General features: G+C 38.4%; 1 protein-coding gene across 1 annotated transcript; it reads left to right on the plus strand.

Moving 5' to 3' along the window:
• The first annotated feature begins 2,431 nt into the window (after positions 1–2,431).
• LOC114405037 lies at positions 2,432–2,983 on the plus strand. Its single transcript, XM_028367732.1, has 2 exons — positions 2,432–2,714; positions 2,799–2,983. The coding sequence occupies exons 1-2, from the start codon at positions 2,432–2,434 to the stop codon at positions 2,981–2,983; spliced, it is 468 nt and encodes a 155-aa protein (XP_028223533.1).
• Positions 2,984–17,585: the final 14,602 nt, after the last annotated feature.

The raw sequence follows: 17,585 nt of genomic DNA on the forward strand, positions 1-17,585 counted from the left end.
TGTGTATGTACATGGGGGGTGCAGTGACCTTGTTGGCTATCCCTGGTGGGGGAGATAAAGTGGTTAAAAAGTTTTAAGCATCTCTGGAGGGGGATGACTTAGAATCTTTAATTATCTACGATCAGTGCATTGATGGTGCCCATGTTTCATATGTTGTATGTTGTGTATGTACATGGGGGGTGCACTGACCTTGTTGGATATCCTTGGTGGGGGAAATAGAGTGGTTAAAGAGTTTTAAGCATCTCTAGAGGGGGATGGCTTAGAATATTTAATTATCCCTGGTCAGTGCATTGATGGTGCCCATGTTTCATACTTCATATGACATGGAAATAATATAAACTTTGTCAGTAAGTACTTGCAGTTTCTCATGAGGAGGAATACTTGTACTTGGGGGCATGTCACTCGGTTTGGAACTCCCTTGAGACTCAGGCTGATCACCGTGGGGGGGGGGGAGTTACCTGTACACGACCGGGTGACCTCAACACTTACTGCCTAGTTTTCCTAAGTGAGAGTGTCATATGGACACGCTTAGGCTATTTCCTTGGGGATGGTACCACATTGCATTTGAGAGTTGAGGTTAGGTGCATGCATCATACTGAGCATGATCGATTGGAACTATGGACTGATGATGACTATTTGTTGAGTGTGTGTTGGACTAATGAATGTTTGTATAAGCTTGTGATATTTGTTAATGTTTTCTTACTAATTATGGTTATTTGATTTTTGTATTAATTTCTTTTATAATAAACTCATCCCTCGCTATTTTTGTACCATGTGGTTGGTACCTATGATGATCGCGAACCTTGGTTCGTGGGAGCAGAATGACAACAGTAGAGTGCGAGAAGCGAGATTGTTTTGTGGAGTCGCTGAGCCGACATAATGACATTGGGATTATTTTGGGAGAGAGTTGTGTTTTGTTAATCAACTCCTCCATAGCTGGTTCCATGATTCTTTTTGTTGAATGAAAGATGTAAATAAAAAATTTAATTATATGTATGAACAAATTTACTTTCCGTTATGTGAATGGTGTGTACTGAGTCACTATTCCTATATATATGTGTATTCACTTAAGTAATGGTGTATTGTTTGGTGAATGTATATTAAAAAAAAATTGCGTTCATTTTTATAAGCAAATTAACGGAGTTTTCATTTAAAAATTGAAATTTTTGCGGTCTATAGTGGTGATATCATAGCGATGAGGCGGGCTGTTACATTAGTGGTATCAGAGCCGGTTTAACCTTTTTGGCCAGTGAGGTGTGAGTCTGCTATGTTTTTTTGTGCATTTTGTGGTTGCCTTGTTGAATGCTTGATGTTTGTTGTTTGAAATTGGAACTTACTCACTTTGTTAAGTTTCCATGAGTTATAGAGATTTTATTGTTGTAGTCATAACATGTTCTCCTGATGTCTGTTATACCATGATTTTTAATGTCATGTCATGATTTATCAGACTAACCATCTGTATAATTTGTGAAGTGCAATGGGATGATATGGCAAGCGATCAGGAATTACAAATGATGAAAAGTGAGTGTTAATGTCTCAAGAGAGGACAAGTTTAGAGGAAGGAATACTTTCTCGAGGCATCATCTCTCTCAAAAGTAACCAAGTAGGGACTTGTGATGGTTGTGATTTTTGTGTTGCTCTTTTTCTTGTGTGTATTCTTTCCATGTCTCACTTCCTAGTGTGTATAGGGAGTGATGGCTAGACGAAATGATCGTGCGATAGCTGATGCTCTCCAAGCCTTAGCTCAGGCTATAGGGAATCCAAATAAGGGAGAAGATGTTGGAGCTGTTGAGTACCAAGGGTTGGACTGCTTTCAATGGAACAATCCTCATGCTTTCAATGGAGGATACAACCCTGATGGTGCTCAGAATTGGATAAGGGAAATTGAGAAAATTTTCCGAGTGATGGCATGTCCGAAGGGGCAAAAAGTTGCTTTTGGTACATACACTCTGGTGGAAGAAGATGAGTATTGGTGGGAGAATACTTGCCAATGCCTAGAGGCTGAAGGTCAAGATGTGACCTGAGATGTCTTCAAGAGGGTATTTTTGGAGAAATACCTTCTTGAGGATGTTAGGAACAAGAAGGAGATGGAGTTCTTGGAGCTCAAGCAGGGAAACATGATTGTGGCTGAATATGCAGCCAAGTTTGAGGAGCTGGTGAGCTACTTTCCCCATTATCAAGGGAGAGATGGTGAAAGTTCCAAATGTGTGAAGTTTCTAAACGGCTTGCGACCTGAAGTGAAGCAAGCTGTGAATTACCAGGGTGTTCATTAGTTTCCACTCTTGGTTAACATATGTCGGATTTAGGATGAAGACTCTCGAGACAAGGCAAGCTATTATTGGAGTATAGGTCCAATGAAGAACAAAAAGAATGGACCTCAACATCGGGGAAAACCGTACTCGACCCCTCGAACAATCAGAGGACTGTTGCTATGGGGTTTGCGGGTGGTAGTGGTAGCAAACCCAATACTTTCCCCACTCAGATCACTTGTTACAAATGTGGTAAGCCAAGGCACATCTCCTCAAATTGTGCTGATAAAGGCATGACCTGTTTTAATTATAGACAAAGGGGGCATATTCAAAGAGATTGTCCATATCCCAAGAAGGAGCAAAATGGTAGGGGCCTGAATGATCAAACTGGACATTCGAAGGCCGTAAGAAGAGTCTTTACCTTTAACGGTGCCGAAGCTTCAAAATCCAAAGATCTAATCCAAGGTAAATGTTTCATAAATGGGATTCCCTTACTTGTGCTATTCGATTCCAGTGCAACCCATTCTTTTATATCTTGTTCGTGTGTAGGGAAACTTAAGCTTTCTGTGTCTTCTTTAAATAAAGATCTGGTAGTAGAGACTCCAACTAGTGGTTCTGTGTTAACTTCTAATGTGTGTTTGAATTGTCCTGTGGAAATTTCTGGTAGAACATTTTTGATTGATCTGATTTGTTTGCCTTTAAGCCAAATTGATGTTATTCTGGGTATGGACTAGTTATCTTCCAACCATGTCTTGTTAAACTGTTTTGATAAAACTGTGGTGTTTGATGGTTCTGGAGTGAGTAAGGATATGATGTTTATCTCTGCCAACCAAGTTGTGACATCTTTAAAAGAAGATGCTCAAGTGTACATGATCTTGTCTATCCTGGAAATAGAGAAAAATGTTTCCATGTGTGACCTCATTGTTGTCAGAGAGTTTCCTAAAGTGTTCCCTGATGTCATACCCTAATTTCGTCTGGGGACCATCCGTTGTTGGGATGCGACCCTCGTTTGACCACTTCGAGGTACTTGGAACCCATCGTTAGGCAATTCGTGAAGTTTCGTAACATGCTGAAAGTCAAAGAAGGCATTGCGGCACAATCCGTTAAGTTCCGTGACATGCCGGAAATTAAAAGGAAGTGTTAGTGTGCAACCGTAAAGTTCCGTAATGTTCCGGAAGGCAAAAAATGGATGATTACGTAATCCGTAAGGTTCCGCAACATTATGGAAAGAAAACAAGTATCGTTACAAAATTCGTAACTTTCCGTAACTTTACAGAAAAAGAATCACCAAAAAAAGGCAGGGGGGTGCATTTAGTAAAAATGGGGGTTCAAATAGCAACCAGGCCCACTTGGGCCTTCCAGGATGTTCCTCCAGAAGGCGGTTGCTTCTGGAGGAAGCAACCTAGCTCGCCTGGGCGAGCTGGGTGGCAAGCATCTCCTTCCTTTTCCTATAAATAGGGGAAGGAGGGAAGAACAAAAATGTTCAACCCTCCTGGTATCAGAGATTCACTTAAAATTAGTGAAAAAAATTGTTTTCGTGAAGAAAATCCAAGCCGAGGCGCTTTCGTAACGTTTCCGTAATGTTTCCGTGGGTGATTTCGCGAAGATTTTCAACCGTTCTTCAACGTTCTTCGTCCGTTCTTCGTCGTTCTTCGGTCTTCAACCGGTAAGTTCCCGAAATCGAACTTTTCAATTCATTCTATGTACCCTTAGTGGTCCTCATTTGTTTCCCATGCTTTTATTTTCATTTCATTTACTTTCCGTACCCCCTTTTGACGTGCTTTAGTCATTTACTTAAGTCATTTTCTTGCCTAATCAAAAATAAAATAAATTTCCACCGATCATTTGAATTGTAACATCCGTCAATTTCTGTTAAAATGAAATCCGACCATTCGGTCATGCCGTAACTGCGTTGTAAACCAAAAAGAGGTAATATAATAATAAAAAATATCTTTTAGTAAAATAAATCAAAAAAATCAATCGGACGTTTTTCTTTGGGATTTCTCTTTCTTAATCGAATCAACTAATAACCAAAGTGAAACTAAGGCTAAAATCAATTCATAAACCAAACTTTTTGTCATCACCTAAAAAAGCCATTTTCAAAGGTCCAACGCCTCGAAATGGTCTTTTCCGCATTTATTAGTTAAGTGTAGATTTCTAAAAAGCCTAAAATCAATATGTAACTTTGTTACCTTTTTCAAAAATAAAGAAATCATTAATGGTCCAATGCCTTAATGTTTTCTCACTTTTCAAAAGAATCGAAAGATTGTCTAATGGTCCAACGCCTTAAATGACCTTTCATTCAATAAAACATATCTTGCAAAAAAAAGGATAAAAAATAACTTAACCAAAACGCTATGTTCACAAAAGAACTACGTAGGTCTGCTTTTGTCATCACAATTGAGAAATACGTAGGAGCAAAGGGAAACGCCTTTGTCGACCACAAAAAGATAAAAACATAAAAAAGGCATAAAAAGACATAAGAACGTAAAAAGGGAAAGGAATATAAATTGAAGTCATATTTGCACATTTGATTAAAGGCTGCCGTCTCTTGTGACGGATGCGTGAGGTGCTAATACCTTCCCCGTGCGTAAATACAATTGCCGAACCTTTCACTTAAAGTTCGTAGATCTTGTCTTTTCCGGTTTTTCCAACGTTTTCCTCAAATAAACATTGGTGGCGACTCCGGGCGTATTCCTTTCTTGGAACACGCACCTGCGAGTCACGCATCGCCCTCCCACCGAAGGGTAGGTTGCAACAGTTAGCGACTCCACTGGGGACTATTTTTTGAGAGTTAGGCCATTTAATCTTGTGCAATGTTTTATCATGACATCCTCCTTTGTTGGTTTCCCTTTATTTTCCTTATGTTCTTGTGTATATAACTCTTTGTTGCTTTTAAGTGTGTTTTAAAATGTATGCATGAGGTAAATATTTTCATTTGATGCACACAAACACCAACACTATTTGCACACACAGTGATTTGAAAAAGGGCCCTATACCCGGGTTCGTGGTGTTAGACAAGTGGCCTCAGATATCTTAAGAAAGGGGGGGGTTGAATTAAGATATTACAACTTATTTCCCCAATTAAAAATTCTATTTAACTTTCTATTCAAGTTATAAATTCCCTTAATAATGAATTTCTTAAATAATGATTCAAAAGAACAATTTGAATATGAATATAAAACAATAATAAATAAAGGAGTTTAAGGGAAGAGAAAGTGCAATCTCAGATTTATACTGGTTCGGCCACACCCTTGTGCCTACATCCAGTCCCCAAGCAACCCGCTTGAGAGTTCCACTATCTTGTAAATTCCTTTTACAAGTTCTAAACACACAAGGACAATCCTTCCTTTGTGTTTAGAATCCTTTCACAACAAGAGACCCTCGGTCTCTTAATCCCTTTTCAGAATGAAGAAGAAGAGAAGAAGAAATCTCTCTATAAAGAGATAGATTGAACAATTTGAGCACTCAAATAATTCCTTATTGAATCACAAGAGTTTTGGCCAAGGAATTTGTAAGAGGATAAAATTATTTTGCTTTCTAAGAGGATAAGACCTTTTTGTTCTTAAAAAAAAACTCTTGTCAAATTCGTGTCTCAAGTCACATATATATAAGCCTTTGATAGCCATTCAAGAACCACACAAAAAGATGTGACTATTGAGAATTTTTTCTGAAAATCTCCTCTGGTAATCGACTGCAGTATGTGTGTAATCGATTACAAGCTTTAAAATTTGAATTAAAACGTTCAGAAACTGCTGGTAATCGATTACACAGTGCAAATTTTGAATTCAAATTTTAATAGCTGTTGTAAATCAGTTTTGGCCACTGGTAATCGATTACATCCTCTGGTAATCGATTACCAGAGAGTAAATTTGTTGAAAAAGACTTTTTAACTTCAAATTCTTGGCCAAACCTTTTTCTACTTCAATTGGAATTCCCCTCCTATTTAATATACCCTTTCTAAGACTAGAGACTTGTCTTGATCATCCATCTTGAATATCTTTAATTTCTTTGTCTTGAATAAAGCTTTGAGACGCATGTGAAACTTTGGCATCATCAAAACATTCAGCTTGATCCTTTGTCTACAATCTCCCCCTTTTTGATGAGGACAATCCCTGAAATCAAGACAAGCTATATACAAGATGATAGCACATTCACACAACCCTTACTCCCCCTATCTTTTGGCATGTATGCCTAACTTTACTTAATGATAAATTTCTAATTGATAATTGATTTCTAACCCAAGCTCTCAAGTTCTCTCCCCCTTTGGCAACATCAAAAAGAACTAAGCAACATAATCAACATCCAAACAGGGCCAAACAATAAACCAAAATAAATCCATGCATTGTCATAACCAACCAAATCAAAGTCAAGAAATATAATATAAGTGCAAGATTACAATAAATAAGCAATAAAAAGCCAAATACACGGCGATAAACCAAAGTACTAATAATACTTAATTACTAATAATACTTAGTCATAATACTTAAGCTAAGATGATGATGGAGGCGGTGGTGGTGGATCAAAGCAAGTACGGATGAAGGAGACATCTTCTTCAACTTTGGTGATCCTTGATTCCATGGCATCGAACCGCATGTCGACTTGCAGTTCCATGGCATCAAACTTATCACCTACAAAAGTCTGAAGTCCATCAAACTTGTCCATAAGCCTTCGAAGAAGAGTGGAATTATCTTCAACTGGTAGGTTGCCTTCTTCATCAGCGGGTTGAGTGCCCTTTTTGACCCAAGAGCCATCATGCTCTTTGCGGTAACCAAAAGAAGCAATCACAGCAGCACCAATTAAAAAAGATCTCTTGATTGGAACATAAGGTTCAAAATCAAGAGGAATTTGAAAATGGCGGAAAAAGAGTGTGACAAGATGTGGATATGGCAAAGGTGCATTTAATCGCAATGCCTTATGCATGCGATATCTTACAAGATGTGCCCAGTCAAGTTGACGGCCGGTATGAAAGGCCCACATGATAACAAGATCTTCCTCAGAAACTTGGGCAAGATTGGAAGATCGTGGAAGCAAAATCCGCACAATCAGATAATGAAGGATGCGGCTTTCAAAAACCAATGAGCCGGCAAGTAGGCGTCCGGTCATATCCGCATTGTTGGTGCAAACCAACTGGCGGGCATCATGTGCAGAAAAATCAAACTTCCAATCGTCATTCAGTGTACCTTCAAATGGTACACCGTCATTGGACAATAGGGTTAAGTCATGGAAAAAGGGATTGGTCAATGACCATTTTTATCCCAAAAACCTCAGAAATCAAAGTGTTGTCCTGAATTTCAAGATTACAATAAAAAGCTTTAACCAATTCAGGATAAACAAGCAATTGTAATGACATGAAGGGTATATGACCTAGGTTCTGAAAGGCTTGAATGCAATCAAAAGTTTCAGCAGAAAAGAATTCCATATCAATAAACTTAGGGTCGATAATGGAACGAGATGAGAAAAGATTTGAATACCATTGTCATACCCTAATTTCGTCCGGGGACCTTTGCTTGATGACATGCGACCTTTCTTTGGCCCTTGTGAGGTGCTTGGCACCCATCATTAGGCAATTTGTGAAATTCCAGGACATGCCGGAAAACCAAAAAATATTGATGCACAATCCGTAAGTTTCCGTGACACACCGAAAATCAAATGGAAGCATCGTTGCATAATTAAGTGAGATTCCGTAACATTCCGTAAGTCAAAAAGGGGATGATTATGTAATCCGCAAGGTTCCGTAACATTACGGAAAGAAAACATGTATCGTTACGAGATTCGTAAGTTTCCGTAACTTTACGAAAAAAGAATCACCAAAAAAGGTAAGGGGGTGAACTTATCAAGATAGGGGTGTAAATAGCAATTCAAATCTAGGCCCAGAACATTTTGGAAGTTGGGTTGCTTAAGGAGGAAGCAACTGGGCGGCAAGCTCCTCCACGTTTTTGAAAAATGGTTTTCGGGGCTTCCGCGGCTTCCGTAATACTTCCGTAAAATTTCCGAAAACCTTGGGTAAGCATATTCCACTTAACATTGGTGAAAGGGAAGAGAAAAAAGATGAAAATCAAATTTGAAAACAGTTCCGTAAGGCTTCCGTAACTTTTCCGTAAAATACGAAAAGGGGGGTGAACTTAGTAATTCGGGTGCGCTTAGAAATCTTCTTCATTAAGTCTTTGGGCGGCAAGCACCTCCCTTTTTTCTATAAATAGGGGAGGGGGGAGCTGTTTCAAAATGTTCAGCCCCTTTGGCACTTCTCTCTCTTTCGAATTTGCTTGGAAAAATTGTTTCCGTGAAGAAAATCTAAACCGAGGCGCTTCCGAAACGTTTCCGTAACGTTTTCCGTGAAGAATTTCGCAAAGGTTTCGACCGTTCTTCGACGTTCTTCATTCGTTCTTCATCGTTCTTTGATCTTCAACGGGTAAGTACCTCGAACCAAGCTTTTCGATTCATTCTATGTACCCGTAGTGGTCCACATTGTGTTTCGTGCATTTTTATTCTCGTTTTGTTTACTTTTTATACCCCCTCTTGACGTGCTTAAGCCATTTTACTTAAGTCATTTCTCGCTTAACTTAAAAATAAAATAAATTTCCACCGAACGTTTGAATTGTATTATCCGTTAACTTCGGTTAAAATGAATTCCGACCGTTCGGTCGTGCCGTAACCACGTTGGAAATCAAAAAAGAGGTAAAAAAAAATATAATAATAATAAAAAAACATCTTTTAGTAAAATAAAGCGGAAAATCAATCGGACGTTTTCTCTTTGGGATTTCTCATTCTTAATCGAATTGATTAATAACTAAAGTGAAACTAAGGCTAAAATCAACTCGCCTAGTCAAGCTCGTCCATAAAAATAGGCTTTTGAAGTTTGTCATTTCATTTTCTCACTAAGTAAAAATGGATCATTTTTAAGGTCCAACGCCTTAAAATGATCACCTCTTAAAGTAAAAAGAATCACTTGACAAAGAAAGAACTACGTAGGTCTGATTTTCTCATCCCAAATTGAGGAATACGTAGGAGCAAAGGGAAACACCCTTGTCGACCACAAAAAAGAAAAAATATAAAAAGGATATAAGGACATAAAAGGGAACGTAAAAATCAAATTCATGTTTGCACATTCGATTAAAGGCTGTCGTCCCTTGGGACGGACGTGTGGGGTGCTAATACCTTCCCCGTGCGTAAATACAACTCCTGAACCTTTCAACTTAAAAGTTCGTAGATCGCGTCTTTTCCGTTTTTTCCGACGTTTTCCTCGAATAAACGTTGGTGGCGACTCCGCGCGTATTCCTTTCGTGGAACACGCATCCCGCGAGTCTCGCGTCGCCCTCCCGCCGAAGGGTAGGTTGCGACAGTTGGCGACTCCACTGGGGACTGTTTTTAGAGAGTTAGGCCATTTAATTTTGTGCAATGTTTTACCGTGACTTACCCCTTTGTTGGTTTCCTTTCATTATGTTCTTGTGTATATAAACTCTTTGTTGCTTTTAGTGCGTTTTAAAATGTATGCATGAAGTAAATATTTATTCATTTGATGCACACGAACACCAACACTATTTGCACACACTGTGAGTGAAAAAGGGCCCTATACCCGGGTTCATGGGAGCATAAGCAGTGGAGGTGAATCTGTGATCATGCTAGGTCTCCGACTTGCTTGATTACAGTGAACCCTCATCTAGAGCTTTTCTCTTTGAAAACTTATTGTGGCTAGTAGTCCCTACTGCTGCAATATGTTCTTCGAAGGGGATGATACCTCTAGAAACCATCAAGAGAGATATAACTACCTTGGGGATTATTGCTAAAAGCCTAGTTAGTTCTCTCCCTTATAGGTCCCTTAAATAGGGGCACGGAGCAAACACGCTGCGTGCCATTTTTCACACTGCCATGCATGAGTATCATATACCCTTTTGCTTATGTTCGGTAAATATTGTCATACTGTGTACATTCCCGCATTGTGTCTTTTGCATAGGCATTGCATATGGGTTCTGTCTTGATCCCTTCTGTAAACAAACAACCGGAGGGTCCGTGTCGCCTTCTTAAAAACGTGCGTTGGGGCATTTTGCTACCCCTAGACGTCGTATCTAAGAAGGGGACAAATTCCCCGAACCCCCGCATTCCTAGATTGCATCTGTGTCATATGCATTCCATCATGCATTCATCCATCCCACTCATGAGATATCAGAGTTTTGATTTGCACCAGCTTTTGTCTCACTTTAGTAAGCATGGGAACAAATCAAACCGGCAAGAGGTTCTACCAAGTCAAGGTCAAAAGCCTAGATACCACCAGCATCAAGGAATTAGGGCGGTTGATGGAACCCCTCCAAATGCAAGCCTTCCGCAAGACTTACGGAAAGATCTTAGAGTTGACCATAGCAGAGGTGTCCATAGAAGCCATTGCATCACTTACCCAATACTACGACCAGCCTTTGAGGTGCTTCACATTCGGAGACTTCCAATTAGTACCAACCATTGAAGAATTTGAGGAAATTCTAGGATGTCCTCTCGGGGGAAGAAAACCATATCTTTCCTCCGGGTGTCTCCCTTCTTTGAGCAGAATTGCAACTGTGGTCAAGGATTCAGCAAGAGGTTTGGACCGCATAAAACAGACTCGGAACGGCATAGCGGGCCTACCACAGAGGTACCTAGAAGACAAGGCGAGGGGTATGGCCAATCAAGGAGATTGAGTCCCGTTTATGGATGTGTTAGCTTTGCTAATTTTTGGGGTCGTCCTCTTTCCAAACGTGGATGGTTTGGTGGACCTAGCAGCAATCGACGCTTTCCTTGCCTACCACCATAGCAAGGAAAGTCCGGTGGTAGCTGTCTTGGCAGATCTATTTGACACATTTGACCGAAGGTGCGAAAAGAGTAGCGCACGGATCATCTGTTGCTTACCCGCCCTCTGTGTTTGGTTGGTTTCGCACTTGTTCCAACAAGACACAAGACATCCATGTCCGCTCCTGAGCCATCGCTCGTGTACTGAAAAGAGGAGAATAGATTGGGACCAGCTCTTGGCCGGGATAGGAGGTAGAACAATCAGTTGGTTCCCTCGATGGAAGGAAGGAAAAGAAGGAGTCCTTTTCTCATGTGGAAGATACCCAAACATTCCGCTGGTAGGAACGAGGGGTTCTATTAACTACAATCCCGCGCTCGCTATAAGACAACTAGGGTACCCCATGAGGGGAGCACCAACGGAAGAAAGCATGTCTCCTTTCCTTGTGAGAGATTTCGGCGCACAAAATTCCAAGACTATACAAAGAATCCATAAGGCATGGGAAACCCCGTTAAGGAAAGATCAAGAACTTAGAGGCATTCGTAATGGCATCATTGGTGGGTACCACGAATGGCTGAAAGTTCATATACGAGGTTTAGATTGGCTCGCCAAGTTAAAAGTCGTCAGCGAAGAGAGTTTTGAAGCACCGGAAGAGGACGAAGAAGTCCAAGCTCTCAAAAGCGAGTTAGGAAAGGCGAAATTTGCCAAGGAGAAGTTCAAGTTGGCCGCAACACACATTCGGAAGGAGTGTGCCGGGTTACGGGAGGAGAATGCAATTACCGCAAGAGCCCTTGAACAAGAGACCAAGAGGGCTCGCAAGGAAGAGTATGGCCGGAACAAATTTCGCGGAGCTCTATGGGGTAGCAATAGTGAACTCAAGTTGCGAAGGGAAGAAAGAGACCAGTCGCGAGCACATAGCATGGTTCTGAAAGAGGAGTTAATTGCTTGTTTGAGGTCCAAAAGAAGCTTGTCTCAGCGTTTATGCGAGACGGAGACCAACATGCTAGCTATCATCGCTAAGTACCATGGTCGTAAATGAGCTTTCTAGATGGGGAGTAGCTACAGGCAGCGGTTGCACTGTTTGGAGGGTAGCTCCTCGGTTTACCCTAGAGGTCCTTTGTCAAGACAGTCTGGGGTAGTTTAACTTCTTTGTCCTTTTTATTTTCCTCTCTGTACCAAAAAAAGATGTTCACAATAATCATACTTAATTGATAATAGTTATATTAGGAAGTATAAAGATGTTCACAATATTCATGTCAAAAAAGATTTCACAATATTCACACTAATTAAAAAAAATTAGTTGACATAATTTAATTTTCCTATAATTTCATGTAAAAAATAAAATTATTTTTAAAATATTCTTCATTGGAATTTGATATCAGAAATAAAAAGTCTTTAAAAATAAAATTAGAATTTAATATATAAAGAGTTATTTAGGAATGATATATAAAATCAAATAAGGCAAAATTATTTATTTATATTTAAGTCCAGACATATAAAAACCACTTTATTGTTTATACATGAGTCTACATTAAATACAATAACTTAGCAAAGTATCCGACTTTTGATTTTTTTTTTTTTGTTTCTATTTATATATTGTTCAAGTTCTAACACTACTAAAAAATAATGTTTTTACGATGCACATTCTAAGACGTTGGTGGTATTTTTGTAATTAACGGCAACATAACTAAGACGGTCGTTGACACCCGTCTTTGAAGGTAGGACACGACTTCATTCTATGATGGGTTATAGTCGAAACCCATCTTTGTTAATTTATAAAAATAATTAAAAAAAAGTTGTACGTATGTCGCGCATATACCGTTTGAACATCTAGCTAGCTGCGTTTGATCTGAACCCAAAGACGAAGTTGACAACCTCAAAGTTGAGATCTTGTGCTATGTCGTCCCGCCGTGTGTCATCAGTGACATCGTGGTCGTGCCACGCGTGCCCCGTCGTGCCTTTCCCCGCTATCGAAGGTGTGTGCTCTTTTTAATTTTTGGCTTTAACCTTGTACCATTATGGAGTGTCAATACGTTTTCTACTATTAGTATTGCTTGTTTGCTTAAATGTAGTTAACTTGGTTAATGTTTGCTTGCATTTTCATACCCAGCACCTATATAGTTATATTGTTGCTAGGTTTTTCAGAGAAATTGATTTCTGACCAAGACTAATGGTGTCATGTAGTTTAATCTCACCTAGTGAGATTAAATTATTATTGTTTTATAAAATGGAATGTAGAAAATAGCAAGTATATAGCATGAAGTGGTAATAGGTTTCTTAAGTAGACTACAAACTTGTATAAAGCTAGGTAGGAAACAAGGTCTCGGAAATTTAACTACACTAGACCTTTCGTACACCAACTTATCAGTCAAAGTGAATGTTACAAATGTTGGCTCATCTTCCTTTCCCAGCATTACCAATCTAAAATTGGCATCCTGCAAATTGAAAACTTTCACTAGTTTCTTGAGAAATTAGTCTAGATTAACCACTGTAGATCTCTCAGATAACCATATCCAAGGGAGAGTGACCAACTGGATTTGGAAACCACAAATTCTTGGAAGCCTTAATATTTCTCATAATTTGTTGACTCATATGGAAGGACCTTTGCTGAATCTTTCTCCCATTTGTTATACCTTGACCTTCATCAGAATAAACTTCAAGGGCCAATACGTGTTTTCCTAAGAATACGTGGTATTTGGATCTTTCAAGCAATAATTTTAGCTCTATTTTCCCATGAGACTTTGGTAATTACTTGTCTTTCACATCTTTTCTCCGTCTCTCAAAGAATAGTTTGAGTGGCAGCATCCCTAATTCCCTCTCCAATGCTTTATATCTTGAAGTGCTTGATCTTTCCAGTAATAACATTTTGGAACAATTCCCTCATGTTTAATGACAGTGAGTGAGAACATTGGGGTGTTAAATCTGAAGAACAATAATCTCTCAAGCCCTATTCCTAATACAATCACAGCTTCTTGTGGTTTGTGGACTCTAAATCTTCGTGGAAACCAATTAGATGGGCCAATTCCAAATTCTCTTGCTTATTGCTCAAAGTTAGAGGTATTGGACCTTGGATCAAATCAAATCACAACTGGCTTTCCATGCTTCTTAAAAGGGTCTTACCCACACTTCGTGTCTTGGTTTTGAGGAACAACAAATTTCAAGGTTCCCCAACAAATTGGTATTGTACATAACTACCATAGATAGAAAACAAAAAAACTCACAAATGATTTTCTCATTGCTCTTCTTGTGTCCTCATCTGCATCTTGATATATTTCACGGAAAAATTTGTTCAATGCAACATCACCATCAAGTTTTTCTTCTTTCTCCTGAAATGAAGTGTTAGGGTAGGGGAAGGAAGTGTACCAACCTACAAAGAACAAAAACATTTTATATATGTACAGCTGACAAACATCTTTCTTAAGTTGAGCCAATATTGAAAATCCTATTGTTGTTTTGGTTTGATCTCATCATCATTGTCGTGACTTTCTTCTTCTCCCCCTTTAATTTCTATATTCTTTCCTTTAGAGGCTCATTTATATATATTTTTCATGAACTTGGCCATGTGATAATGGATCAATGAACTACAATTCAATGCAAGGAGTAGAGAATGATAATGTTTAGCCTGCTTAGCAGAGGATTTCAATCAAATGAATGTACCTTTAGTATTTCTAAGCAGACACTTAGAAACTAGAAGAATATAAATGCATATGTAAAGGTACAATTTAAATATTGTGCACCAAGACATATCTTTTGGCAATATTCAATTGCCAACTCAAGTTTTCAACTTCAATAATTTTATTTACCGGGTTACTTTAATAGCTAAATATCATTCCATGCGCTCCATGCTGCCATTTGGGATTCATTAAATGGCCCTAAACCAAAATAGAAATTTGACTCCTATGTTTTTTATGTATTGATCATTACTTCTTGAGATCCATTGAAATTTTTACAATAACAACTTTAATAGATAATTGCTTCTTATAGATTTGTGTGTTGTTGTTGAAAAGGTGCTGAACATCCATTCAAAAGAAAATAACAAATATTAATATTTAAAAATTGTGTTTATATTTCTGAATTTATTGTATGATAATTAATAGCACTCTTTCCGAGATCTCTTCTACCTTGTATGTTGTATTTTTAGAGGGAAACTTGCAGTTTTTTAAAACACCACTTTGCATGCTGCACATTGCGACTTAGAAGCTGTGGATCCTGGTACATTAATTACTCACAATTTTTTTAGAGCAATTAAGTATAATACAATTCTCTTGCTTTACAAGTATAGTATCTTAACCCTTTGTAGCCATTTTTATATTTCACATATTTCATCATTTTAGAAACATTATATATTGTCATGTAACATGGTCAGCATTAGTTATTTGACATCAGGTGCCTCAAGGCCATAATTGACAATATGGCAAGCCGTATTCATTTTTCTTAATAACATACATCAATAATCTTTATATGAATGCTTTAGTATGTCACCTAATTATAGTGTTTAGGATTGGTTGTAGGTACTTCTATTTCACTGCCAAAGGAAGTTAAGGCGATTTCTATCGTTCTTGGTTGACTAAACATAAGCTCATACAAATTAGTTATTTGACATCAGGTGCCTCAAGGCCATAATTGACAATATGGCAAGCCGTATTCATTTTTCTAATAACATACATCAATAATCTTTATATGAATGCTTTTAGTATGTCACCTAATTATAGTGTTTAGGATTGGTTGTAGGTACTTCTATTTCACTGCCAAAGGAAGTTAAGGCGATTTTCTATCGTTCTTGGTTGACTAAACATAAGCTCATACAATTTTCCCTGCCATCACCGCAGTGATAGTTATTGTTACACGTATCTTTCCAGGTATGTATGTTATCATCACACTTATAGGTATATTACATTTTTTCAAATATGTAAATTCTTAGATATTAAAATTATGTGCATGCTGAGTGACCCTTAGTTTCCCGTTCAAGCTTCAATATAGTGATTAATACGGAAAATTTGGATTAATCACTGTATTTGATCTTGAATTATCCATTTGGATAGTTTTGGAGCACTTATTTTGTTTATTTCATTCATAGTTATATGTAAGTATGTTGTGTTATATTTGATTACGTTTCGGTTGACTGCATGTCGCTTTTGTTCTCCTGGTGCATACTTAAGCGTGGTCAAATCATGTGACTTGTTTCATTTTGTACACTTGGATACCAATGTGAAATGCTGCCGAAATTTAATCAAATTTAGCATATCATTACTTAACTTGTACATATGAATGACGTAAAAAATAAAAAGAGTTCCTGAATGGGATAGGACCACGCCTTTTTATGAAAAAGTGAGATTATCATGCATATATGATAACGTACCCGGTATTACAGAACATAAAACATGGTTGAAGTTGGATTAAAGCACCTCGCATAAGCGAAGATTGTCAAAAGGGGGTTGAAGATTTCTTGCAAATTGCTGAACAAAATGCACCAGTATTAACTGCAAAATATTTCTGCCCATGTGTTAAATGTGTGAATGGGAGACATCAGTTGTTGGAATGACATTAGATCGCATCTTATATGTGAGGGGTTTAGTCCGAGTTATACAAATTGGATATGGCATGTTGAATTTCCACATGTTTCAACAACCTTTCAACTTGAGCCAGTTCATGTACAAACCAGAGATCGAATGGAAGCCATGATACGTGATCTTGGCCAAGAGGGTTTTCGGGATGCTCATGCGCATTATTATGAAAAATTACAAACAAATTCAAAGAAGCCATTGTATGTGGGATGCACAACCTTCACTCGATTATTAGTTGTGCTAGGTTTGGTGAACTTGAAGGCCAGATTTGGGTGGAGTGATAGAAGCTTCACTGAGTTGCTTGTGTTATTGAAGAATATGCTTCCTGAAGATAACATTTTACCGAAGAGTCACTACGAGGCAAAGAAGATATTATGTCCCATCGGTATGGAGTACCAAAAAAATTCATGCATGTCCTAATGATTGTATTCTGTACAAAAATGAGTTTGCGGAAATGTGTAACTGTTCGACATGTGGGGTGTCACACTATAAACTCAACGACGGGGAATGTAATGATGATGCATCCACAACCAACACTCGTTCAACAAGGGTTTTGTTGGTATTTTCCAATAATACCAAGCTTTAAGAGATTGTTTGCTAGTGCATACGATGCAAAAATGTAAGGTGGCATGCAAATGGAAGAATAATGGATGGGCTGCTCTGACATCCCGCTGATTCTCCATAATGGAAGACAGTTGGTCGATTTTATCCAAAATTTGGAGAGGATCCAAGAAACCTAAGGCTTGGTCTTGCTTCAGATGGAATGAATCCTTTCGGTAACTTGACCACCAATAATAGTTCATGGCCGGTTTTGTTAATGATTTACAACATTCCTCCTTGGTTGTGTATGAAGCGAAAAATACATTATGTTGTCTATGATGATAGCATGTCCAAAACAGCCAGGAAATGATATTGATGTTTATCTGAGTCCCTTGATTGAAGACTTGAGGAAACTGTGGGTAAACAGGGTTGATGTGTATGATGCGAATGTTCAAGACACCTTCAAGTTACGTGTAA

Source organism: Glycine soja, chromosome 3 (assembly GCF_004193775.1).
Source record: "Glycine soja cultivar W05 chromosome 3, ASM419377v2, whole genome shotgun sequence".
Lineage (NCBI taxonomy): Eukaryota > Viridiplantae > Streptophyta > Magnoliopsida > Fabales > Fabaceae > Glycine > Glycine soja.

Excerpts from the sequence above, each read along its gene's own strand:
- LOC114405037 (XM_028367732.1), top strand. The coding sequence starts at position 2,432 with ATGGGGTTTGCGGGTGGTAGTGGTAGCAAACCCAATACTTTCCCCACT. Across the intron at positions 2,715-2,798 it reads ATCCAAAGATCTAATCCAAG|GGAAACTTAAGCTTTCTGTG; the intron begins GTAAATGTTTCA and ends GTTCGTGTGTAG.